Source organism: Grammomys surdaster, unplaced genomic scaffold (genome assembly GCF_004785775.1).
Source record: "Grammomys surdaster isolate TR1022 unplaced genomic scaffold, NIH_TR_1.0 193, whole genome shotgun sequence".
NCBI lineage: Eukaryota > Metazoa > Chordata > Mammalia > Rodentia > Muridae > Grammomys > Grammomys surdaster.
The window spans coordinates 7,899,217-7,925,572 of record NW_021604638.1 but is presented as its reverse complement, the minus strand read 5'-3'; the positions used below and the strand labels follow the sequence as shown (position 1 = coordinate 7,925,572).

The window sequence follows — 26,356 nt, the reverse complement described above, 5'->3', positions numbered from 1 at the left end:
AGATAAAACTCTAAAGTTGTTGAGGATTGGCAGCCTGTGCACACAGGTTAAAGCTAGGCATTACCAGAGCATGCTTTTCCTACTGCCTACAGTGGGGCTCTCCTAGGACATAGGAGTTTGACACAACACATCGATCTGGGGCTGAGGCTCCTGTGATCCAGAACGAACTGTAACAAATCTAGCTAAGTAACCAAGCATTTCCCCAGAGTGTGTGAAGCCCTGGGTTTCCTCATGAACTAGCACTGCCAATTTTTTTTTTCTTTCTTTCTTAATGCTAATTTACTTCTTTTTTTTTCTTTTTGGTTTTTTCGAGACAGGGTTTCTCTGTGTAGTCCTGGCTGTCCTGGAACTCACTCTGTAGACCAGGCTGGCCCCGAACTCAGAAATCCGCCTGCCTCTGCCTCCCAAGTGCTGGGATTAAAGGCATGCGCCACCACTGCCCGGTACTAATTTATTTTTTTGTGTGTGTATTTGCCTGTTTGTGTGTCTGTGCATACCTGATGCCCACAAGGTCAGAAGGTGTCAGACCTCCAGAATTGAAGTGTACAGATGGTTGTGGGCTACCAAACGAAGGCTGAGAAACTAAGCAAGGCCCTCGACAGGAGCAGCCAGTGTTGTATTTACCGAGCCAAAGCCTCAGCCCTCTCACTATTTCATTTAATTGTGTTAAGACAGGGTCTCATAACTGGTGTGGTGGTACACATCTTTAATCCCAGCACTCTGGAGGCAGAGGCAGAAGGATAGATATGCAAGTTCAAGGCCAACCTGGTCTACAGAGCTAGTTCCAGGACAGCCACCAAAAACAGCTCAATATGTAGCCCTTGCTTACCTGGAACTAGCTATGTAGGTCAGGTTTGCCTGGAGCTCAGAGAGATCGGCTTGCCTCTACCTAGTACTAAGATTAAGATTAAAAGTGCATTCCACCATACCTAGCTTCAATGCTGACATTTTAAAAGGAGCCGACGTGTATTTTACCTGTTTTTAGGAGGGTCAGGTGTGTTCTACTCTGGGTGATATATAATATAGTCACTTGGATTTTTGAGATGGTTTTTATTATTTCAGAATCCCAGCAAACCTCATTTCAATCACTACATGTTTGAAGCAATATGCTTGTCTATAAGAATAACCTGCAAAGCTAACCCTGCTGCTGTTGTGAATTTTGAGGAGGCTCTGTTTCTAGTGTTTACTGAGATCTTACAGAACGATGTTCAAGGTAAGCTAGCAGAGGGAGGCCTTGTCCTTACACATCAACACTGCCGGGGTGGCTGTAAACCACTGCCCTGGGCCAGAGCCCCTGTGACTGCACTAACAACTCTTCATTTCTTCAACAGAGTTTATCCCATACGTCTTTCAAGTGATGTCTTTACTTCTGGAAACACATAAAAATGACATCCCATCTTCTTATATGGCCTTGTTTCCCCACCTCCTTCAGCCAGTGCTCTGGGAAAGAACGGGAAACATCCCTGCTCTAGTGAGGCTGCTCCAGGCATTCTTAGAGCGAGGATCAAGTACAATAGCGACTGCTGCAGCTGACAAGATTGTGAGTTCCCTTACTTATAAAGAACTTAAATTTTCAAGATCTTTGGAAAAACAAGGGGGTAGCAGTTTTTAATTTTTTTTTCCTTAAAATAATTAAATTCTATGAAATGAGATGTAGTTAATAAAAATGGTAGTATATACTTTTGATAGTAGCTACTATTTGATATTTATGTCTATAAGGGCCAATAGGTTAATTTCAAAGATTTAACTTCAATGGCTTATTGTGGTAAAAGGGTGTTGAAGTCAGTCCCTAACCCCAATAAGCCCATGCAAAAACAAATGCCTCAGTTACTATATTATAAGCTGCATGCCTAGATTGGACAGATCTACCACCACACTACTCTGTTCCCCAGCTCTGACACCCCTTGCTAACTTGTAGCTTCTCCAGGCCATGTGGTTCTGCTCCATCTTCTTTTCTTCCTCTTCCTCCTCCTCCATTCTTTTCCTTTTCCCACCTCTCCTTTAAACTGCCCAATCACAGGCTCTAGCCTTTATTTGACCAGTTAGAACGGCAGAAAGTTCACATGAAATCACCTGAGTGAGTAGATGTGACCCACTCCTAGTCTGGGGCAACTCCTCCTGAGGAAGCAGAATGAACAGAATACAAACAGCACCAGGGCAGTGCGGGTGTCACCCCGCCCCTTTTACAGTCCAGAAATAACAGCTAGCACAGGCTGGGAGTGGTTGCACACAGATGTAATCCCAGCTTTGGGGGATGAGGGCAGGGGAAATAAAAGTTGAAAGTCATCTTTGGTTCTTTGTGGCCTTCCCGATTCTCAGTCCACCACTCCACTGCCTTCGCTGGTTACATTGCTCAGTAGTAGCCACTTTCCCAGAGAGCAGCCTGTTGAGCCGCACAGCATCGTCCCTGCCTCCTCTCTGAGCACTCATTATTCGATCTGCTCTGTTGCAGCCTGGATTACTGGGTGTCTTCCAGAAGTTGATTGCATCCAAGGCAAACGATCACCAGGGCTTCTATCTCCTCAACAGTATAATAGAGCACATGCCTCCGTGAGTCCCATTAACCCTCTGCACTGATGCAAAGAGTCTGTTACATGCTCGTAAAGGACTGAGCTGACATCTGTGCTTCTCTTCGATTCTCTAGTGAGTCAGTTGACCAGTACAGGAAGCAGATCTTCATTCTACTATTCCAGAGACTTCAAAACTCCAAGACCACCAAGTTTATCAAGAGTAAGCACGTCATTTGGAAAGGGTTGGGACACGGATTTTGAGACTCTGGCTGTGGGCAAAACTCTCATTGGTTATAAACATTACATATAAAATACCTGAAAAAAAATTTTGTGTGTCCCAAACACTAACTTAGTTTGAAGTGTATTACGTTCCAAAGTCTGGTTTAGGGAAAGAAACACTTTTCAGTACAAACAGTAATGTTTGTGGAGAGGTGTAAGTTGGGGATTTCAAGTAAAACTCTGTGATTCAGACATGGGGCCCTGTCTCTGTGGGGTCTTGGAAGGCAGCTGCTGGGCCAGTGTGATTTCTGTGCTGAAACATTCCCCGGCAGACTATGAGAATTTCCGTTTCAGTGAAGTTACTAAAGATGCTCTTGTTTTCTCTCCACAGGCTTCTTAGTGTTTATTAACTTATATTGCATTAAGTATGGGGCACTAGCATTACAAGAAATATTTGATGGCATACAACCAAAGTAAGTTGTGGCTTTGTTTATAAGAAGACAGTTATTAGACCTCTTTAATATAAACCATTATGTGTGTCAGTGGTGGCTGGCTTTCTTGTTCTAGTTTAGGGATAGCTTGCGGTGGTTTTAGAAATGCTTTAGAAGAGCTAATGTCCGCATTTCCCAAGTCTCTGTCTCTGCTCAGCTCAGTGTCTGCAAAGAGACTGAGAGGATGCCTTGTGCAGGGCCGAGCCTGGCAGCACTGACAGCCTTGCAGTTGGTGAGACTTGGTTCTGACTTTGTGCAAAGAATGTGTTTAGTCGTGTGACCCTTAGGGCAGTGGAAGGCTAACGGATGAGTGGAGGGCATGGGTAGGGGAAATTCTGTGGGCAACTCTCCAACCATTGCAGACTGACTTTTAAGATCAATCATCTTGTGGTAGTAGGAATTGTGGGCTAGCTGGCGCTCATGTGCTGCCAGACTCGGCGCCCTCCTCACAGTGAGCAGAGTGCTCATCTTTCTGCACTTCAGCAAGAATAAGAGTTTTACATCATTTAGAATGGGAGAAGTTACTCTTAAGGACTTACTGACTCATTCAAGGACTAATCAAATGCACCGTCAGCACTTATGTACTCAATGATAAGTAAGCAAAGAAAGATGGAAGCTCCGGACCCAGAACTGGCACACTGGTCCTTGCTAGTGGCAGGTGTTCTGGCTTTTGTATCTTAGCCATGTTCTTCATTTCTTGAGCAACTTTAAAAAACAATTTAACAATTTTTGAGTAACATTTTAAGCAAATAATTTTTCTTCTCACCTTCCCCCAAAAGCTAAAGATTCTGCTTAAGAGAAGGTGTGTCTAAGTATAATACTTGTCTAGTATTGAGTAGATTTGTTTTGCTTTTATTAATAGAATGTTTGGAATGGTTTTGGAAAAAATCATTATTCCAGAGATTCAAAAGGTATCTGGAAATGTGGAGAAAAAAATCTGTGCAGTTGGCATAACCAAATTACTCACAGAGTGTCCACCAATGATGGACACGGAGTACACGAAGCTGTGGTGAGTATTCCTGCTGAGAGGGAGGGGAAAGGGTTTTCTTCCCTGTGTCTGCATAATTGACTAGCTTACTTTTGGAGGGTGGTGGCAGACAAGACAGTTGTCTTCTGATCTTGGCTTCTCCATTGGCAACTGATGGATTCCAGCATGACTTGCAGGCACTTCTGGGTTCGTTGGTAAAGCAATCCTACACAGCCTGGGTAGATCTGGTTTTGAGGCTTAATTTGCTTTTCTTTTTTTTTTTTAAGATTTATTTATTTTATGTATGTGAGTGCACTGTCCTCTCTTCAGACACACCAGAAGAGGGCATCAGATCCTGTTACAGATGGTTTGAGCTACCACAAGGTTGCTGGGAATTGAACTCAGGACCTCTGTAAGAACAGTCAGTGGTCTTAACCACTGAGCTATCTCCCCAGCCCATTTTCTCCATAGTTCTGACTATCCTGTAACTAGCTATGTAGACCAGGCTAGACTTGAACACTACCGGTCTCTGCCTCCTAAGTACTGGTATTACAGACATGCACCACCACTGCACGGCCTTTATGCTTAATTTGAAGGGAGAGAATCTATATCTGTCTGTCTATCTAATATTCATTCATCCATCCATCCATCTCTGATAGCCTGATCTAGATTGTCTCTAAGTCTGATAAAGACTTTTGCTAGCCTCTTCCTCCTGTGATTCCAGGTGTGGCCCACTATGCATAGTTTGTCTCTTAGGGCTTCTTTTGGTTTTGTCTTTTTGTTTATGTTCACATGTATATTAGCATGTGTGTGGGTGGGTGTGCTCGTCGTCATGAGTTGACCTTTGGGGTGTCTTCCTCAGTTGCACTTCATTCACATTCTTGAACCTGGAGCTTGCTGATTCTTTTATGGAGACCAGGAAACTGACTCTAGCTGTTAACCTTGCCTAGCAGCCTGTTACTCAGTAATGCAGAACCCTGGGCATTGTATCTCACTTCGCCACATTGGCTGGTTCAGAACTCACAGCAGTCTTTCATGTTTCAGCTTCCTGAGATCTGAGGTTTCAGGCATAAGCCTCCATGCCTGGCTCTTAAAAGTAAATTTGCTTTGGTTTTGTCTGTGCCTTCCAATCCAGGACTCCTTTGTTACAATCCCTCATTGGCCTGTTTGAGTTACCTGAAGATGACAGCATTCCCGATGAAGAACATTTTATTGACATAGAAGATACACCAGGATACCAGACTGCCTTCTCTCAGCTGGCATTTGCTGGTAAAAAGGAACATGACCCTGTAGGTCAGATGGTGAACAACCCCAAGATCCATCTGGCACAGTCACTTCACAAACTGTCTACTGCTTGTCCGGGAAGGGTAAGTGTCTGTGCTGTCCTGAGACTGTCCTCTGAGGCTGATTCTGACTCTTGGGGCATGATTGGGAAGTCAGAAGATGAACAGGTGTTACCCTGCTCTCTCCAGTGGACCTTAGGGAATGCTTTTTTAAAAGTAATGTATCATGTCTTCAGTTGAAGACTGGCCCTTTAACTGCATTTAGCTAGTCTCTCAGAGTTTGTATACTGACAGGTTTTATTTTTCACACATAGGGACAGCATGACAAACCCTGATGTACCTAGTTAAAAAATAACATTTTATCACTTATTTTTTCTCTGTAGGAAGTTTTATTAGAATAAGCTTTGCTAAGTGAAAATTTTTCTTTTGCCAAACATGGGTAGTGGTTGAATCCTTGCAATCCCAGATGAGACAGTTGTTAGTGTTTGAGGCTAACCTGGGATATGTAACAAGATTCTGTCCATAAACTAAAAAACAAAATCCATTTATCAACCACAGCACAACAGAAATTCTGTGTGTGTGGGAGACTTTTTTTTTCCCCAGGGGCCATCTACCTTATTTTTTGAGACATGTGTAGAGGTCGCTGAAGTACTTGTCACAAGTACCTTTATTCAGCCACCCTAAACCTAGCTGTTGTGAAGGTTTCCAGTGGACAGTGACTGGCTGCCCTTTCCCCACACGGAGGCAGCATCTCATTCAGACCCCAGCTTGTATATGCACACAAACACCATGTGGTTTCCTTCTCCTATAGGTTCCCTCGATGGTGAGCACCAGCCTCAATGCAGAAGCCTTGCAGTACCTCCAGGGTTACCTGCAGGCAGCCAGTGTGACCTTGTTGTGAACTGCATCTTCCTGACCCATGCAAGGGCTGAGGATGTTTTCCTAGGAACCATGTGGACTTCTGAGCACGGCCCCGCTGAAGCATAGGTTTCCAACCTCACAAACTCTTACAGAGGACAGTAAATATTGCTGTAAGCCATTGAGGTTGTTGGTCTTGATCAATATAACTGATAACTTGTCCTCAACGTGACAAGTATTTACAATCCCATGTATGGCCATGGTCTCTGTTGAACATTTGCACGGTTTGGGTGATTTCAGATTTTTTGGCAGACCTTGACTGTGGAGACTTAATTTTTGTTGTTTTGAAGCTTGTATTTCTCTTGTCCTTTGTGGGTTTTTTTTTTTGTCTGTTTCTTTAAACTTTTATTGGAAATATGAAACAGTAAAAAAAAAAGTCTCTTGTTGACTTGCAATGCACATTTCATAAAGTCTATAATCAGCAATAAAAACCCAAAATGTGTGTCTAAAAGAGTCTTCAGGACAGGATCTGGTGCTTTCTGAAACTTCGACACAATGAAGAATTGCTTTCAGTCTACTTTCCCCATCTGGACTCCATAAATCCATAAAAATACTAATTTTTAAATCTTTTAACTCAGAATGGCGGTTTTTGTTGTTTTCTAAGAGTCTAATCAAAGGAATCATTCAGACAAATTTTGGAGCTTGCCAGTGATTCCCACTGAGAAAGGCTGCGAGCATCCTAGGCTGTTAGGGCATTTCCTATGGCAGTGTAGGATTTAGAGTATTGATCCTTACTGTGGATCTGCTAAAGGATCTGTCTGTCCGTTGTACTTAACCTGACCTGGACCTCCCTGTGGTCACAGCATAAGCAATTTTGTTATGGAACTATTCTTTGTGTGCTTGTGTTGGTTGTCTTCTTCCACAATGAGTCTTCTGGGGCTGACCCAGGTTTGTCAGGTTTGGAAAGTGCCCTGTCCTAAACCATCTCACCAGCCCATGGATTGTTTTTTTTCTTATGCTGTCTTTTGTTCAATTGCTTGATAGGTTTTTTGTTTGTTTTTTGGTTTTTCAAGACAGGGTTTCTCTGTGTAGTCCTGGCTGTCCTGGAACTCACTCTGTAGACCAGGCTGGCCTCGAACTCAGAAATCTGCCTGCCTCTGCCTCCCAAGTGCTGGGATTAAAGGCGTGTGCCACCACTGCATGATAGGTCCTTGATAGGTTTCAAACAACTTTTTAAAAGATTTTATGTATACCTGCATGTCAGAAGAGGGCATCAGATCCCATTACAGAGCCACCATGTGGTTGCTGGGATTTCAACTCAGGACCTCTGAAGTATAACCAGTATTCTAATGCTGAGCTCTCTCTCTCTTCACCTCCCTAACCCGCTGCCAGTTTTAAATACTTTTTGTGTGTGCACACCATGGTGAGGCTAGAAAAGACTGGGCTGTCATGTCTCTGGGAGCATTGTGGCATCTGAGGTTTTAATCAGCAATGGAAACATTAAGTGTTACTAATTTACCTTTTGAGATGGGGTCCATTGTGTGTAGCTGACTGTCCTCCTAAGTGTTTTAGGAATAAACTTCATGTATACATCATCATGCACAGTAGCCAGAAGAGGAAACCAAATCTCATTATAGATAGGATTGTTGTGAGCCACCATGGAGTTGCTGGGAACTGAACCCTGGACCTCGGGAAGAGCAGCCATTGCTGACCTATCTCTCCAGCTCCCAGTAGTGGCATAATTGTAAGAAGACAGGAAGGTAGGCTGTTACAGATCTTCTGGAGAGAGTGCAACCATGATGTTTTGGAGACAACTTCTTAGGAAACTGCTTTGTTTAACTTGTTATCAGTTAACTTTCATTTCATGGATGTGTGTGCTGTGCATAGAACTCATGTGGTGCTCAGAACCATGCACTTTACTTGTAGCACAGCACAGCATGTCTTCAGAATCAGCTCATGCTGTCAGGCCAGCACTTCTCAACCCTTTTGGTTTTGGGGTCATTATTGATTCTCAGCAGTAGCAAAAAAATCACAGGAGTGAAGTAGCAAAAAAATAATTTTAAAAAGCTGTATTAATTAAAGGGTTACATGTGGAAGGTTGAGAACTGCTTCATTCCCATCCCATTTAAATGTGTCTTCTGTTGTTAGGATTCTGGGATATTGTGAAGAGCCAGGCAGTGGTGGTACACACCTTTAATCCCAGCACTTGGGAGGCAGAGACAGGTGGATTTCTGAGTTCGAGGCTAGCTTGGTCTACAGAGTGAGTTCCAGGGCAGCCAGTGCTACACAGAGAAACCCTGTCTCAAAAACCAAACCAAACCAAAGATATTGTGAAGAAATGGTAGTGACTCAGTGGACAAGGGCTAGTCGGCCTGCATTTCCTCAAAGGGAACTGCTGAAGAGGAGTGCACACTGAACTCTTAAGACAGTGAATCCAGAAGTCAGTCTCAAGCTGGCCACTCTCTCATATTACACTTTTCTTCAGTTATTGCTCAATTGGAAAAAGACTTTCTTAGTAGCTGTTTATTGATCAATAGTTTAATATAAAGAGATTTTAGATCTTCAGATTTTTGCCCAGACAGAATCACAAGCATTACAAATATTCTCTTCTTAAAAAAAAAAAAAGGTAGGGAGGGGGATGAACCAGAAGGAGATTGGTCTAGAAGTAGTGGCATATTTGAAAATAAATTAACAAAAAAAAAAAATTTAGTATTACCATTTATTGGTGACAAAGAAAGACTAAGTTTACTTACATTCCATGGGTGAAAAGGTTCCAGCTAAACCAAGAGTGGACGCAGGGCTGCACTTGAAGCCACAATGCTTTCCACCAGGCCAGCTGACCTTCCTGCCTCTGTGCACACCAGCACAGCACCAGGAAACCTGTCACCTTCCCCTACTTGGAGGTTGGAATTGACTATTTTGGGCCCTCCAGGGACACCAGCCTGTAGTCTTCTGGGCCCTGTAGTGGTAAAACAGCTATCTCCTCCAGAGACACTCCTATTGACAATTCCTGTTATAGTCGGTAAAGGTCAGGGCTCATTTTGAAGTCTGCTCCTTAAAAATAAAGTTAAAAAGGACCATATCTTGATCTAAAGTTTAAAAGTCCTAAGCTGTCCAATTTATACAAGGGGTAGGAGTCAAGGATTCTGGTGGTAAGTCCAGAACTGTCCAGCCAAGCCAGAGGCACAGAATGCATCACCAAATAGGGCTGTGATCTTTGCCAGTTACATGACTGATAGCATCTGTCTCAGACTAGTTTCTAAACTGCTAAGTAAGTAGATGCAACTGAGAAACTGAAATGAAAATTATATAGTGTCATCTCAACCAAAGGAAAGAATGAAACTAACAGGCATCACTGTTGAAGAGAAAGCAGTGGTTACGGTGGTGCTACGTGTGGCAGGGCCGAGTCAGTGATGTGCAGTAGGAAGCACTGGTTTTTCTCTGGTGCGTTTAGCTCCGGGGCCACTATAAGGCCTCTCTGGTGTGGCTATCCAGGTTTTCCAAAGTATCTGAAGCCAGCAAGAATTGGCCATGCTCTACGGTTTCTCTGTCACAATGCAAAAACAAAAACTGGAGACGCTGCTGCCGTTCTCTTGATGGATGGCAGAGCACAGCATAGTCACTAGCAGCGAGCACAACCACGGCCACCTGCAGCTTGTCTTCTATGCCACATTTTTATCCACCATGTCTTGGCCCACTGGAGTTATCAGAAATTCCAAATTTTCAAAGCAGTTCTCAGTATTTTCAGTATATTTGTTGAATATTTTATAATGGTTTGTTGCCAGAAAAGATTCAGCACCTCCCGCACCTTTAAAGAAGAAGAAATGACAGTACTGAAATGAAAGCTAATGTCCAAAATGCAGCTTGCTATTCAAGGCCCCATGTACAAGAACATATCACAACGGTCATCCTAGGAAAACGCTGGTAAACAGAGAAAGCGACAAGGGACAAGGGACGTGTGCCTGTGCTGTGTCTGACGAAGAAAGTGACAGTGGTGGCTGTAACTCCAAAAGCTGACACTGACATGCAGGCAAAGCACCAATGCACATAAAATTTAAACAACTATGTGAATGTATCTTATTCTCAAGTTTAGAGGGGGAAGGGCTCTGCCTAACCAACAGTGGATGAAGAGGTGGCACCTTCTGCACTTACCGACTAACACCGCCCTCCATGGATCCCCGCTCACCCACACTAGCACTGCTTTCTGCATGTGTTCACTCACGCTGAAACTGGTCCATTTCCTGTTCTTGGCATCTCTGTGCTCTGTTGGTCCAACTCAGACAGCAGCTTTAAAATGTTCAGTGCAGCCTAGAATAGTGGAAGGAAGGAATAGTCAAATCACAAGAACAGAAAAACTCCAGCAACTTCTTAAAACTTCCCAATGAAATGTCTGAATCCTGCTCATGTTTCCCCTTCAAATCAGAGGCACCAGCTTGAAGGGTGCATCAGGTGAACACCAAAGCTCAAGTCCTGACCCTCCTTTGAACAGAACACCTCAGAGGGGGCTTTCTACAGCAGCCAGAATAGAGCAGAGGTGAAGAAAATCACACCATCCACAAGGTTCCAGGAGAACCAGGCCCCTCTTTCTGAGGCCTCTAACACACTGAGCAAGGGGATGTGGCACCGGGGCCCACATACCATATCATGACAGGACTCCACATCCTTGCCGATGCCATGGCTGACAAGAGGCGGCTGTGAGGAGCAGTTGATGAGAGATACACACTCGTTCTTGTTGTTCTTGGGGAAGTCTTTGTATTCAACCTAAGGAAAAACAGCACACCCCCTGCATGTGGGCCCCAGCCTAGAATCCTCCAAAAGCCTGTTCTCTCCTCGTGGCTTGGGTTTTAAATGCTGCTTCCTAAGGAAGAGTGTCTTCTCTCCCTTCAGCCCTGGTCTACTTACTGACATACACACCCCTCCTGGGACAGGGTGTATACAGGGCATGTGTGTGGACATTGAGGACAACTTGCTGGAGTTAGTTCTTTCCACCAATAATCACACTCAAGGTTGTTGGGCTTAGAAATAAATAGACACCTTTATATAATAAGCCTCATCCTAGAGCTCTCTCTCTCCCTGCACAGTACATTCAAATCGCAGACAAAGCATATAATCTCGCCTTTTCTGATCTCTATAGTTCTGAGGACAGAATCCAGGGTCTTGTACACACTACACAAGCAACTCTATGCATGAAGAACCTGTCCTGAAGGACACTGTGAAGGTCACCATCTGAGGCCCAGGGACGACAACACGAAAGCACAGTTACCTGGAACCCCTGGGCTCTGGAAAGGTAGTACAGTTGCTCAGAGGGTCTTGTGCGAGGTCCATGGGGTACGTGGCCTGAAGAGATGTTACTCTTTAAAATGGTCTCGGCTGTGGGCGAGGTGCCCCCGTACAACAACTCGCGGGCTATCATGGCAGTTACCGTGGCCTTGGCAGGATTTGGAGCTACCCTGGTGAAATCTTTGGTATGGTGTCCTTGACTAACCCCGACAGCCTGGGCAACCTCTGGCACCATGGGGAGAATTCCAGCTGGCAGCTGCTGATGGCTAAGATAAGGCATCCTGAACTCGTCCTCCTTATTACCTGCAGAGAACACAGGTCACCATAGTCACCCTCACCACCCAAGAAGCTACAGAGACACTCTTGCCACCACCATCCCAGCACATACATGGAGGCAGTGACTTTCAGAAAACTCACACAAGAACCATACGAACACAGACCACATTGGTTCAATTGACCAGAGGGCCAAACTTACTAGTTCCATTTTCATCCCCAGAGCTGGGTTCAAAAAATGTTACTTTCCTTCCATCTCCTGGTTTCTTTACTGGAGTCTTAAGAAAGAAAAATGGCAGTGAGCATAGACAAGCACAGAAGTGCTGGGATCTGTGTGGAACATCTATCATAACCCCCACTAGACAAACTCATGCCTCCCCGGGACAGCATTTACATAGAGCAGATCATGTATGCAGAGGACCAGAAACACACTGCCAGGAGAAAATCCTGGCTTGAAAGTGTTCAGCCTGTTGGGAAAGTAGGGTTTGCACTGGTGCTAAGCAGAAACACCTTACGTAACTAGAACATCCAAAAAGAACACAGAGGTATCTAATGCTGTCAGACATGAAGAGAGGGTGTTATGAATACTCTACACAGTTTTGGAATGGGAAATCTGGAAGCCAAATCAAGGTCTATACAGACTCCATATGCAGTGGCTGAATCCCAGGTACTGACTCTCCAGGCAGTGGGAGTTTCTAAGTCATGAAACTGGCAGAGCTCAAGAGGCTCAATCCTACTTTAAAAGAGCCAACATGACAATTGCTGGAGCCAGCAATGGTGGCTGATGGTAATATTCAACACAGAATTCACACAAGAATCCTAACTCTGATCTATAGATTTGGCTTATTAGTAACCATGCTGTCTTCTCCCAGAAAAACCAAAGCCAGATTCAAAACTAGGTCATGCAGAGGTGACAGTCATATTAGTTCATTCCAATCCCCACTACCTATCAGAAGTAGAGAACAGGACCTCCTCCAGAAATGCACATCCAGCCCATAGTGACACTAAACAGGAGACTTAACCGAACGGCTCCCAGGACATGAAGAACTGGACAGGAGACTCCCTCCTGCAAACACTAATCTCAATGGAGGAACCCCAGGGGGCAGGCTGCTTACTGCAGGGAAGATGAAGCCTTGCCCCAGGCTTGCCCATGCAGGGAGCTAGGCCACCTGGCAGAGAGTCCCAGCAGTCACCTTCTCTTCTGATTTGAGTGCTGGCTTGGCAGGCTGCGCCTGGGGGACTTTGAACCCCAGGATCCCCAGCATGTTCTCAGCAGCATTGCGCTTGGCCACCTTCTTGTTGGTGCCTGCTCCTTCTGCAGTGTGATTCCCAACCTTTACCTGCAGAAAACACCAACAAAGACCTATGACTGAACCTTCTCTTCAGTGTGACAGGAACCGGGGTACTACCCAAAGCCCCAAGGATTACTTTGCTGAACTGGATGGTAAAAGGGCTGTGTTTCTGACTCTGAACCACTATTGCTGTGATGACCACACTCAAGTTAGAGATGTTTAAAACTCTGTTTTTAAAGTTAAAAAAAAAAAAACTACTGTATGGAAAATGCATGCCACAGCCCTTTCCATCACCATATTTACAAAGCCAGTGTGGATTAGACAGATCCACCCTGGAGCACTACTCCTGGACCACTCTCCTCAAGGCTGCTTTTAGACAGATTCCAGCCCACTTCATGAAAGCTGTTCCTGAGCACAGGTATCTGGCTGCTAAAATCAACATCTTTGTGCCAAAACACTGAAAGAATAACAGAAGACACTTCAGGCAAACTGCCTCTGGTCCAACTTACTCTTACCAAGTAGAACAGGCTCTCTGACAGGATCTCACTGTGTAGAGCAGGCTAGCCTTGAACTCATGGAGATCCACCTGCCGCTTGCCTCTGCCTCCAGAGAGCTGAAAGCAAGCACTACCAAGCCCAGGCCTGATGCGGTCGGTTGGTAGGTCAGTCAGGGAAGGGCTGCCTCCATCTCCACCCACTCACCTGCATCACAAACTCCCTGCGGCGTGGCAGGCCCCGCTCTGTGAGGAGCAGGTACTCCGGCTCCTTCTCCTTTTTCGCCTGCTGGATCTGTGCCAGTCTGCTAATAGGATTCATCCCTTGGCCATAATCTGGGGCTGTCTGTAGCTGAAAAACAAACCGTGCAGAGACAATGTGCACAGAAAGAAACCAGCCAATCCAGGGTCAGCACATGATAGGAGACAGAAACTTAAAGTGTTGGTGGAATGGCTCAGAATCAAACCCTTTTTTTTTTCTTTTTTTTCTTTCCTTTTTTTTTGTAGGCCCCCACCCCTCCGCTCCTCCCAATCAAACCCTTTTTAAAACTAAAACATGTTTTATGATCATGCTGAGATGCTCTTTGGTGTTTGCCTGTGACCTCTGTCACTCCCTGCATGCCGAAGCTGACCCCACGTAACTGGAGACTAACATAGTGGGACTGCCATGTAAAGAGCTGTAGGCCCACAGTGTTTGGGCAAGAATGACAAAATGGGGGGGTGGGGGGGAATGAAGCCAGGGCTCTGACCTGTGCCTGCTGACTCTCCATGGGACCCATGCCGAGCTTTCTCAATCACTAAAGCCCAGAAACCACTGAAAGCCTTTTAAAGCCCTCAATCTGAAGATGCATCTCAATGGCTGAGGGCTTGGCCAGCACACCTGAGGCCCTCATCCAATCCCGAGTAGCACAAACAAGACAATAGTATCTATTAAAAACTCCCCAGGCCAGCCAGTGGTGGCGCACAACTTTAATCCCAGCACTTGGGAGGCAGAGGCAGGAGGATTTCTGAGTTCGAGGCCAGCCTGGTCTACAGAGTGAGTTCCAGGACAGCCAGAGCTACACAGAGAAAAACCCTGTCTCGAAAAACCAAACCAAAACAAACAAACAAACAAAAAAAACCAAACAAACAAACAAAAAAAAACCACCACTCCAGGTAAGGCTGGGGGAGGTAGAGGCTCCTTCCTTCCCACGGCGTCTGTCAGGCACGATGAAGTAATCTTCAGGACACAGCAAGTGAAAAAGGAGTGGCTGGCTAAAGTCCTGTTCCTTTCCAGTGATGACCGGGGGCCCACTTTTCTCATTTTGTTTTGAATTAAGATTCATTTTTATCTTACGTTTTGTCTGGATGTAATACCACATGTGCGCCTGGTGCTCAGGGAGGTAAGAAGGGGTCAGATCCCCCAGAACTGGAGTTAAAGACAGTTGTTGTGAGCTACCAAGTGGGTACCCAGAACTGAACCCAGGTCCTCTGCTAGAACAGCCTGTGCTTTTAACTGCTGAGCCACGTTTCCACTCCTCGTGGGTCAATGCTGTTTTTTAATTATTGTTATTTATTATTATTATTCATAGATCCACTAAGTTTCATTCAAACATCCAAGTCTTTGGAATAGACTCTGTGGGCCCTGCAGCTTCCACCTTTACCCTTGGAGCTAAGGTGACTCAAGAAAGCCCCGTCCCTCCCACACAGAGACCAACAGGCTGTGATGCCCCACCCCAGAGGAAGCTGACACCTGGACATGTTTCTCCTCAACCCACTCGGCGGCTCAGTTTTACTCAGCCTGTAGCTCCCGTTGTGCTATCTGTAAACATCCACTGTGTCTCGTGTGGGGTTGAGCGGCAGCTTCTACCTCAGCCACGCCGGGCTGGCTCAGTCCTTGCCTGTGGGTTTTCTGGGGAAGCCCATCTCACCTTGCAGGTGGGCTGACTTTTCTTCTTGATTCTGGGCTTCACTCGCTCCACGGCAGGGAGAGGCGGCAGTCTCCTCAGCTGCTCCAGAACAGCCCTTGCCGCATTCTTCTTGGACATCTTCTTGCTTTTCCCTTCTCCTTCCCCTACAAACTCCCCAACTGAAACCCTGGTCACAAAGTTCTTCATGTGTGGTGGGCCACTCTCCCGGGCCACCTGTGTCAGAGGGAAAGACTGAGTGAAAGCGTGACGGACACTTGTTGAAAGTGGTAGAGCACACTGCTTGGCACATTCTCTTCAAAGAAATGCTCGTGGAGGATCTGTGGCCCACTGTGAGCACAGTGCAGAGGAGGGAAGGACGGGTTTAGTTACAGCAAGCAGCAGCTTGGATGCTCAGGTAACTGTCGCTATAACTTCCACCCCTTAAGATGACACTGACTGCCAGACCCCGGGAACGAGAGTACAACCTTCCAGCGGTCTCCCCAAAAGGTGCCACATACCAAGAGGACAAAGAGACTCCTGCAAGGAGCATAGCCACTGTAGAACCCTAAACCAATGCATAAATCAGAACAGCCACCATACCAGACAATGATGTTGCACCACACTCAGAGGGACACTACCAAAAGATGCACATTGTGAATCTGCTCCCTCAGAATGAGAGCCACGTAACAAACCTTCAAACATACCAAGCTCATGAAAAACAAAGGCTGAAGACTGTCACAGATTTAAAGTAACCAAGAAGCCGGGCAGTGGTGGCACACGCCTTTAATCCCAGCACTTGGGAGGCAGAGGCAGGTGGATTTCTGAGTTCGAGGCCAGCCTGGTCTACAGAGTGAGTTCCAGGACAGCCAGAACTACACAGAGAAACCCTGTCTCAAAAACCAAAAAAAAAAAAGAATATAAAAAAACTAACCAAGAAAGCAAGACTGAAAGGAAGGACCTGAGCTGCATGGCAGAACAGCAAAAAAATTCACAAGAATAGCAGAGAAAGTGCAGGCCGAGTTGAGACACCGCTGCACAGCAATGCTCAGCTTCTGTAGCAACAGTCCAGGCTGAAAGTCTCTGCAATCACAAACCTGCTCTAATCACCAGAATCTGGGTGTCACATCTACAAGATGGTCAAGCAACTGGTCGTAGTGGAAGCTACCACTGAAATGTCTTGTACTCTTCACTAGTCAATGAAGGACACATTCACTGTCCTGCTTTAAACTCTTCTGTCAAATTTGACATTTTAAAAAAAAATTGAAAAAACAGTCCAGAAAACAAAGTATGTCAAAGGACCAGCTGTTCAGGTGAGAGGAGCCAGAGGGAGCTCCCTCATCACTGCTCTACCCTGCAGACCCTAGCAGGCAAACCTCCCAGGACAATGTGGTCCCCATCCTCAGATCAAATATGAACGCTGCTGGCTCACTGTCCTCACAGCCTACCTGGCCCCTCCCTCAGCTGTAGTGCCACCACCTACTCACACCTAGGCTCCACTATGCTAAATGTGAGCTATGACCTACGCTGCCTGGTGTGAACATGTTGGAGCCAGCAGATTCTGCCCTCCTATTAAACACCTAACTCAGATTCCTAAGAGACAGACTGCACACAAAGGCTGGCCAGAAGTTAACTACCATGGTTATTTATTCAACAATACTTCCTGGGAATCTAGCATGGGCCAGGCCATATGCCACATGCAACAGAGAAGGCAATCAATAATGGGTGTGGCTATGACCCTTCTGACTTGACAGTTACTCAGTAGAAATATTTACAGGGACACCATCTACAGATGAGCCACATGACCACCATGCGTAATGTCCCATGGTCCCCAGTTGGTGGCGCAGTCCAGGTAGGTCAAGGATGTAGTAAGGAAGTATATTCCTGTGGACAGCACAGACCTCATCCTCCCTCCACCTCCCCATCTCCTGTACTGTTGAACATACAAGCTCTCAGCATCCTGCTGGTTCAGGACGTCTACCCACTTGCTGCCATGATGAACTCTTACTCCCCTGGAAGCATTAGCCCAAACTCCCACCTCTAAGTTGCCTCAGGTACTGTGTTTTATCACAATCAAGAGAAAAGTAACACACCTCACAAAACCATCACTAGGGGGCACCCTTATGATTTCTTCAGTGGCTGGCTGACAAAGTCTGGAATGCTACCTATTCCTAAAAGCAGATGTCAAAGCAGGAGGAAGGCAGGCAACCTAGCTCCCAGATGCCGCAGAACAAACAGCTCTAAAAAGTTCGGAGACGGGCAGGGCAGATGACTAGTATCAACAGCTGACAAAATAAACAGGACTCCAGAGCTGGTCCTGAGCAGAGATCTGAGGAGCCAGACACCTTCTCTTAATCTAGCACATCCCCCTCTAGTCTCTAAAGCTGTATCCTCATACTATACTACTCCAGAGAATGGGCATGTTTTCCTTCTCCTACAGGTAGTGCCCTGGGAGAGTTTGGGGTGCAGCTCTCACCTAGCTCCCACCCAGCAACATCCCCTGTCACTGTTATTGTATGTTATGTCTCCTTTCCACCCCAGCCAGCCCACTAATACCTGTCGAACAGGAGGCAAGACACGGAACCAGAGGCTCTAGTTAATAAAGCAGGGGACAAGGACACGGCTGGTCTGGGAGGCAGGCACAGCTCCCCACCCCACACTGCCCACAATGGGAAGGCGAGCACTGCAGGTCTTAGGATAATTCTCACTCACACACACGCACACACACACACGCACACACGCACACACGCACGCACACACGCACGCACACACGCACGCACACACGCACGCACGCATACACCGGCTATGGGATGAGGGGTGGATGGGTGAGTTTGGCAGGAAAAGCATACATCTTCTGAAGTAAAATGGAGTACTATAAAGAATGAAAATATTCTCAAGATAACAGCTTAACACAGGCAGCAACAACAAATGTCAGAGGCTAAGCAGGCGCACAGCGGAGTTAAGAGACTGCCAACCCTGAGTCTGACCACGTAGACAATCACACTTGTGATCTGAGTATTGGAGAGGTGAAAACAGGATCACTGGGGCTCACCAGGCAGCCAGCAGAGCTAAGCTAGGGACCCCAAAACACCAGTAAGAGACAACAGTAAGAGACACCAGTAAGAGACACCAGTAAGAGACACGGCTTCAGAAAAAGGTGGGAGAGCAACGAGGAGGCTGAACCAGTGTGATGAGCTCCTTGGTCCTGGGTCGTATGAGGAGACAATGGACTCACGGCTGTCCTCTGACCGCCACGGGTGTGCTGTAGCACACTCATTTACACACACAGGAGACAATGGACTCACGGCTGTCCTCTGACCGCCACGGGTGTGCTGTAGCACACTCATTTACAAACAAAATAATAATTTGCTTTTTAGAAAACAATTTTTTAGTTTTGGGGGGCTGGCAAAACACCTCAGTGGTTAAAGACACTTGCTACCCTGTAAAGTCCAAAGGAAACTCCATTTTATCCAAAATCTGGTGGTTAGTCCAAAGTCAGCATGCCTCAGGAACTTGTGAAGCTAGTTTCCCTGAACCAAAAGGAACCATTTCCCTTATCACTGGCAGAAGAAACATGTGTGCAGCTAAGCCCAGCCCAGCCCAGCGCAGCACATGCTGGCCTCCAGGTTCCTCAGTGTCACAAGTGTCTGTTACACATTTCAGAGTCCATGCTGCTACCCCGGCTCTTCTCACCTCGTCCTTCCCACCCTAGACTTCTCTAGCTCAAGGCCCTCCTTCCCTTCAGCTGTTCATCTCTCCTTCTAACCCTGCTACTTCTGCTCTGCCCTCTCTTAGGCCTCCCTCCCTCTCTCCTTTCCAGGCCAGGCCTAGTCTGCTGGCCATGTACAGTTTACTCTCTCTCTACTTTGGACTCTTCCGGATGCCTCTGGTGGTTCTCTTCCTCATATCTACAATAAAAACCTTCCACCTGACAGTGGTTCATAGCTTTAATCCCAGCACTCAGGAGTCAGAGGCAGGTAGATCTCTGTGAGTTCAAGGCCAACCAGGTTATACAGCAAGTTCCAGGACAGCCAGGGCTACACAGAGAAACTGTCTCAAAAAAACAAAAACAAGGGCTGTAGAGATGGCCCAATGGTTAAGAACACTGTCTGCTCTTCCAAATGATGCAGGTTCAATTCCTAGCACCCACATGGAGGCTAACAACCAGCCCCAGCTCCAGGGTGGATTCATGGCCCTCAACTGGCCTCTGACTGGCATGGAACATGGAACAAACACATATGCAGGTAAAATACCCAGAAACAAAATTAAATAAAGGAATTAGGCTACGTGTGGCACCGTATGTCTTTAGTCTCAGCACCCAAGAGGGAAAGCCAGGCAGATCTCCATGAGTCCTAGAGCAGCTAGAGCTATACAGGGAGACCCTATCTCAAACAAACAAACATTTGTCAAGGGACATAATGTATTAAAATATAATTCTGTATTTTGAACAGACAACCTAGTAATTACTATTTTAGACCATCAGATCTGTAAGAAATGATTATTAGAATAGTAAGCCAGGGACAGACACTAAACAATGAAGACACTATGTCCCTTTCAAAGAACTCTCGAAGATCTCAGGATCACTGTGGTGGTCATTCTCAACAAGTTGAACACACGTCTGTCCCCAGCACTGGAGAGTGGTAGGCAGTGGAGGTGGGGCTCACTTGGAGACAGTGGGTCATTGGGGATAGGTCTTTCAGGGGTCCATCTTGGCTCTGGCCTTCCTTATTAATCCCCTCTGCTAATCCTGAAAATCACACTGAAAGTGCTTTTCCTCCACGTCCTGCTCACTGAGACCTCTGAAACTGTTATGGAGACCCTCCCCTCCTCCAGGCTGCTCCTCTTGGGTATTTGTCACACAGCAAGTCTGACTGTCCCTGCACCTTAAGAGAGAGATAATATCTGGGAGGTGAAGCTGCTTTCTATATCAATGAAAGGGACAGGGCCTGTGTGCTAAGGTGCAGGTGTCAAGGCAAGCATGGCACAGTTAAGGATAAGGGCCTGCAGGAAGAAACAGTAAGTACTGCTCTCCTGAGTGGAAGGTCTGGGCTGTCAGTTTGAAGGGTCACTTTATGAGTCCTACTCCAATATTTAGGAGAAAGTTGATCCCATAATGAATCCTGACAGGATTTGGTGTGGCAATATTGTACATGTGAAATAGGCTTACCTCAAAATTCACAGGCAAATTCCGCTTCAGCGCAATCTCAAATACTTGGCTTATTTCTGATTTATTGAGGTTTTCTTCCTCTGACTCTCTTCCATTTACCTACAGAAGAGTACTTGTTAATTACGAGTCAATTTTAAGGAGCTGGAGTGGAGAGGTGGCTGCTCTCCTGAGTTCAATCCCCAGCAACCACAAGGTGGCTCACAACTGTCTGTAATGGGACTCGATGCCTCATCTGGCCTGTCTAAAGAGAGGAACAGTGTACTCATGTACATAAAAATAAATAAATCTTAAAAAAAAAAATGAGTCAATTTTGAAAGCCAAGTGTGACTGTGCAGGCCTTTAGTGCCAGCTCTCAGGAGGCAGGCAGATGCAGGCAGATTTTGAGTTTGAGGCCAGCCTGGTCTACAAAGGCAGTTCCAGGACAGCCAGGGTGACACAATTCAAAATATTTTTTAAAAAGGGGGAAAAAAGTTAACTTTCAATCAAACCATCAACAGTTAAAGGGCACTGAACACTAACTCTCCAGACTTAACAATGAGGCAGAGACCAAGGCCACATGATACTGAATCTTAAGCATCAGATCAAACACTGTCAGAGTACAGCTAGTAAAGTCACTTTAATAAACCATAGCAGCACACATTCGGGTAGTGGGCCTGGCTATGCTGTGGAAGGCACCAGCGTGTGAGGAGAGTAAGCATGGCTAAGTCTGTAAGCCAAGCAGTCGGAGGGAAGTTGCTCTGTGGTGCACAAGCATACTACAGAGGTCCTGGAAACCATGTTTGTAAAGAATGCAATGGAACGGAATGTCCAACAGCCTTGGCTCATACAGTGTAGCAGACAAACAGCCAAGGCATAAACCACTACGGTCTCCTCAACTAGGGCAGAGTCCACCTTGGTACCAAGGTTCACCAGTCCTCCTGTCAGGAGGGCTCAGAGGGCCCAGGCCACCTCTTTGAGCTGATAATATGGATTCTAGAAAGTTCAACAGACTCAGGAGAAGATAGACCAGCAGCACCAGCAGTCCAGGACCTCACCACTGCTCTTTTCTTTCGCCAAATTTGTCAACTTCTATTTCCAGGATTAGTCCTGACAGAACTCCTGGCTGAACTTGCTAACAGGCCATGGGAGGACTAGCCAGGCTTTTCTGTGTGGGTCAGTTCATCAAGCTGACTTGCCCACAGGAGAGTCAACAAGCAAGCCATAACGATCCAGTAAGATACCAGAAACCAAGCCCCTGGGTACAGAGTCATAGACACAATTCAGGCATACTATGCATCCATAAGCAGCTCCTAATTTCTTCCCCTCCTCAACAGCAGTGTGCCTCCTTCCCAGCAAGGGCTCCTTTACTGCCAGCCTCACCAGCATCACGTGGCTGGTGCTCGGATGCTTCCTTACTTCTCAACAGGAAGAGCTTTGGCCTTCTTTTCTTCATGTGCTTGCTACCCTGCCCTAGCTGTACTCAGACTCTCAGACTCAAGGGACAATGCTACCTCAGCCTCCTAAGCAGCCACCACTCCCTGGCCCTAGATGCCTTCTTTTCTTGGCTAGTTCTTAGAGCTAGTCTTTCCTCCACGGGCCTTAGAAAGCTGAAGACCTACAACAGTTTGGTTTGAAATCTGACTCTGTATGAGGGAGCCACACCACCTGGTGTCATCCTTAGGCTGCATCCACCCTTGAGACAAGTGTCTCACTGGCATGGAGCTGGCCAAGCAGCTACCAATAGTTAGCTTAAGAATTACTAACTTTCGGGCTGGAGAGATGGCTCAGTGGTTAAGAGCACTGACTGCACTTCCAGAGGTCCTGAGTTCAAATCCCAGCAACCACATGGTGGCTCACAACCATCTGTAATGAGATCTGATGCCCTCTTCTGGTGTGTCTGAAGACAGCTATAGTGTATTCATAAATAATAAATAAATAAATCTTTAAAAAAAAAAAAGAATTACTAACTTTCCAGTCACAGGAAAAGCAAAACAAAACAAACCTTAAGATTCCTTTCCTATCCTGGTAGTTTTAAATCATAACCCATGGCTAATATAACATTAGCATTAACCTTCAGCAACAAGAAAAACAAAGGAAAGGTCCCAAATTCTTCAACACCCCTTTCTAGAAGTGGGCTTTTCCACACTGTGAATGCCCTAGCAGCCACTGGATTATACATGACTAGAGTTAAGAGGGTGAATTCATCTAATGTGGTCTTTAATAAAAACAACATACAAAGGTAAGCCTCCTTATCTCATTCCTTTGGCTGTGGAACTGCCTAACCTATAAAACACGACAGAAGCCAGACTGTGGTTTTTGGAGAACTGGTTTTAATAACTGGCTTCCATTCCCTATCTATAAGGATTTTCATTCTTGAGATGCAGTCACCAAACTGTGGGGAAGTATCAACAGCCCCTGTAAGAGGAACACAAACAGAAACTAAGGTGCCCTGCCAGGGAGAGTAATTTTTCTACTAGGCCCTCCCAAGCTAGTGATGACCTGGTGAGCTTACTCGAGCAGCAAGCTGCCACATCTAGCCCTGCTCAAGCTGCAGATCTGTAAGCAAAACACATACACCATGTTCTGGGATAATGTGCTAGCAAAAGACAGAAAGCATTTCTACAGAAAATGGTGGTAGGCCAAATACTCTAATTTAGCACCACAAATCATGGGGTTCTAGCTGGGTATGGGGGCTCACAGCTTTGATTTCAGCACTCAGGAGGCAAAGGCAGGCAGCAGCACTCTGAATTCAAGGGTAGTTTGGTCTACATTGTGAGTTTAGGCCAGGCAAAGCTACACAGGAAAAACAAAAAAACAAAAAGAACATCAATCAGCAGCTCCAAGAGCATAGGTGTCAGCACTGAGGAAGACCGGCCTTCCCACACCCGCCATGTGCTCTTCACTCCATTGCCAGGAGGAAAAGAAAGGCCACTCGCTTTCCTGCTGAGACATTTAGGGGAACTCTCTGGGCCACAGAATCTTAATGGCTATTATCCAGTATCCACAGACATCAACAGCAGCTTGGAAGTGAGTGAGGTGTGTCTCAAGCCCACATCCACCTTACCTCCAGCCTCTCTGGCAGGGGCTCACTCTGCAGAGTCCTCAGTGCTCGGGTAGTAGCATCATGTTTCATGGGTGGTCTCATCTTTCCTTTCCCATTAAACTGTTGTCCTCCCACGGAGAGCTCAACTTGGTAGAGTAATGGTGGCACTGGAAACGGGTAAAAATATCTACGAACACAAGGGTGGGTCTCAGCCTCCATCTGCTAGGTCAGCATACCTTCTTCAGCAAACCCCACTCTCCCGTACTCTGGCCTTGTCACCTTGTCACCATGTTCATAGCTAGAAATGCTTCCTGGTCAGCACTACAAAAGCTGCCCTAAGACTCACATTGACCTAAGCTGCTGCCCAGTATGAATAAACAGAGTGCTGGAGGCACACTTATGCTGGAGCTTGCAGCTGACAAATGCTATGTGTATGCATCTGACACTCCACTCTAGGCTACACTGACGGGGCCCACGGGGCCCAGAATGGCCGTCGGTGCTGGTGAGACAGACTCAGTTTGCACTTGGGTATCTAGCAAGGAGTCTGAGAATTTTAAAGGGGGAGTCTTTTGGAAACGACCCTCATTTCTAAAATCTCAGCAACACCAACACCAAAGGAATCTGGTTCCTTTTACTTCAAAACCGTATTTTTGAAGCTTTGCCCTTCTGCACCTCATCAGAGGAAGGGAGGAAAATGAAACATCTACTTCCATCACTGATCTCCTCACGCCCAACAGCAAAGGTCTGAACACATGACAAGATCTTAGGCAGCCCAGGCTGGCCTGGCTTCTACTTAGCAGATGATCTTTCTGCTTCCACCTCCTGAGCACTAGGGATTAGTCAGTCTGCAACCACTCTAGGTGCTGACACTTCTGAGCATTACTCAGTCTCAGTATTCCACAAAGTACAATGTCAGAAAACACTTTTAGAAGCATGTGCTGCAGGGATCCACAAAGCAAAGCAAACACTGTAGGCAGACGTGGGTATGAGTGCGGCTGCTCCTGAGGAACCTGCTTGGGCCCTCTGCAAAAGCAGCAGGCATCAACAGTTCCCAGCACAGTACCAAAGGTGTACCTTAACTCCAGAGGTGAACCTGAGGCAGACCAAATCCGTAATCATGTCACAATTTATAGAGATCACTTTAGGAAAACCCCAACTATTTCCACCCCAAGCACATACCTGGGGGGATAGGCACCTCCACGCATGCCATAGCTGTAGGTGGACTGCATCCGAGAGTGGGGGTCCACAGGCTTATACATTGGTTTTCTTTCCAGTTTCACACACAGTGCATTGAGCTCAATGGTAGAAGCTATACTTTCTGCAACACAAAAGCACAGAAAGAATGGTTCAGGCCCTGGACACTGATGCAACCGGCCAAGCACTCTACCCCTGGACATCCATCAGGAGCTCCAAGAATCCACACAGCGTGTAGAATCACAGGAAAAACTTGGGAAAGTTTAGGCAAGTCGCTGTCTAGAGGAGGCAAATGAGGACCAGGAAACATCCCAGTGTCTCCAACCTGACATTACAGTGGGGCTGAACCATGCTCAGAGGACAGGAAGCCCAGTTTCATCTTCATCTACATCAAGAGGGAACACTGACTGATGTGAAGTGCTGACGTGAGAAAACACAGAGTAAGGCTGGAGACAGGGCTCAGCAGTAAGAGCACTTGTTGTCTAACCATAAAGACTCCAAGTCAGATCCCGACACTGATGTTATAACAAGCCTGGGATCCCACACGTGTCTGCTTCCCCAGCTCTGATAGGATTGCTGTCTTCTAACCTAGCTGAGAACACATGAGCCCACGCTTTAGGAAAAGATCTGACCTCTAAGGAATAGGTAGAAAGTAACATGAGAAATCCCGATGCTGTCTTCTGGACTCTACCCAGCACACACATCTGCATACGTGTGCATACACTCTCACAGAAATAAACACACACTACTCATCTTCTAATCTGTCCTCTTAGGTTGTCCAATTCACAACCTTCACAAACTTAAAACAGCTTGAAAAGATTACTGTCATAGCATAACCCACATTTTAAAACAAACCTTTGGGAGTAGGAGTAGGTTAGAGAGAAGGCTCAGCTGTTAAAAGCACTGACTGCCCTGCCAGAGGACCAAGGTTTAATTCTTAGCACCCACAAGGCTACTAAAAACTCTCTGTAACTCCAGTTCCAAAGGATCCAACACCTTTTTCTGGCCTCTGGAAGCACCAGGCAACAGTGGTATGCAGGAAAAACACCTATACACATAAATTAATTAATTAACTAATTAAAAACAAGAAAGCACATCCCTTTTAGACCTTCAAGATGACACAGTAGGTTAAGGTACTTCCTGTTAAGCCTGCCCTAAATTCTATCCCAGAGACTCCATGGTGGATGAAAAGCAAAGCCTATGAGCTACCCTGTACCTCCACACAGCACTGCACACAAGCACAACAATGACACAATAAAGGAACAAAAGAGGGTTGGAGATTTAGCTCAGTGGTAGAGGGCCTGTCTAGCAAGCACAAGGCCCTGGGTTCCGTCCTCAGCTCTGAAGAAAAAAAAGAAGAAAGAAGACGATGATGAAGAGAAGAGAAGAGAAGAGAAGAGAAGAGAAGAGAAGAGAAGAGA

The 26,356-nt window shown here is 46.2% G+C and overlaps 2 protein-coding genes across 3 annotated transcripts in view; one reads left to right on the top strand and one right to left on the bottom strand.

Moving 5' to 3' along the window:
* Cse1l (chromosome segregation 1 like) overlaps positions 1 to 6,968 on the top strand; it is a 37,418-nt gene extending 30,450 nt beyond the window's left edge. The window contains exons 18-25 of the mRNA XM_028769579.1: positions 1,063 to 1,213; positions 1,332 to 1,540; positions 2,453 to 2,550; positions 2,645 to 2,730; positions 3,121 to 3,202; positions 4,083 to 4,229; positions 5,323 to 5,554; positions 6,282 to 6,968. Coding sequence (XP_028625412.1) covers positions 1,063 to 1,213; positions 1,332 to 1,540; positions 2,453 to 2,550; positions 2,645 to 2,730; positions 3,121 to 3,202; positions 4,083 to 4,229; positions 5,323 to 5,554; positions 6,282 to 6,371 — 1,095 coding nt within the window. The 3' untranslated portion in view covers positions 6,372 to 6,968. The remainder of the gene's footprint in view (positions 1 to 1,062; positions 1,214 to 1,331; positions 1,541 to 2,452; positions 2,551 to 2,644; positions 2,731 to 3,120; positions 3,203 to 4,082; positions 4,230 to 5,322; positions 5,555 to 6,281) is intronic.
* Positions 6,969 to 8,836: 1,868 nt separating this feature from the next.
* Stau1 (staufen double-stranded RNA binding protein 1) overlaps positions 8,837 to 26,356 on the bottom strand; it is a 39,397-nt gene continuing 21,877 nt past the window's right edge. The window contains exons 2-12 of one of the 2 annotated variants that reach the window (XM_028769623.1): positions 24,921 to 25,059; positions 23,763 to 23,928; positions 20,720 to 20,818; positions 15,577 to 15,807; positions 13,875 to 14,018; positions 13,075 to 13,221; positions 12,084 to 12,159; positions 11,592 to 11,911; positions 10,967 to 11,089; positions 10,551 to 10,636; positions 8,837 to 10,136 (exon numbers count right to left, since the gene is read on the bottom strand). In XM_028769623.1, coding sequence (XP_028625456.1) covers positions 10,121 to 10,136; positions 10,551 to 10,636; positions 10,967 to 11,089; positions 11,592 to 11,911; positions 12,084 to 12,159; positions 13,075 to 13,221; positions 13,875 to 14,018; positions 15,577 to 15,807; positions 20,720 to 20,818; positions 23,763 to 23,928; positions 24,921 to 25,000 — 1,488 coding nt within the window. In that variant the 5' untranslated portion in view covers positions 25,001 to 25,059 and the 3' untranslated portion in view covers positions 8,837 to 10,120. The remainder of the gene's footprint in view (positions 10,137 to 10,550; positions 10,637 to 10,966; positions 11,090 to 11,591; positions 11,912 to 12,083; positions 12,160 to 13,074; positions 13,222 to 13,874; positions 14,019 to 15,576; positions 15,808 to 20,719; positions 20,819 to 23,762; positions 23,929 to 24,920; positions 25,060 to 26,356) is intronic. The other variant, XM_028769624.1, reaches the window with a different exon arrangement.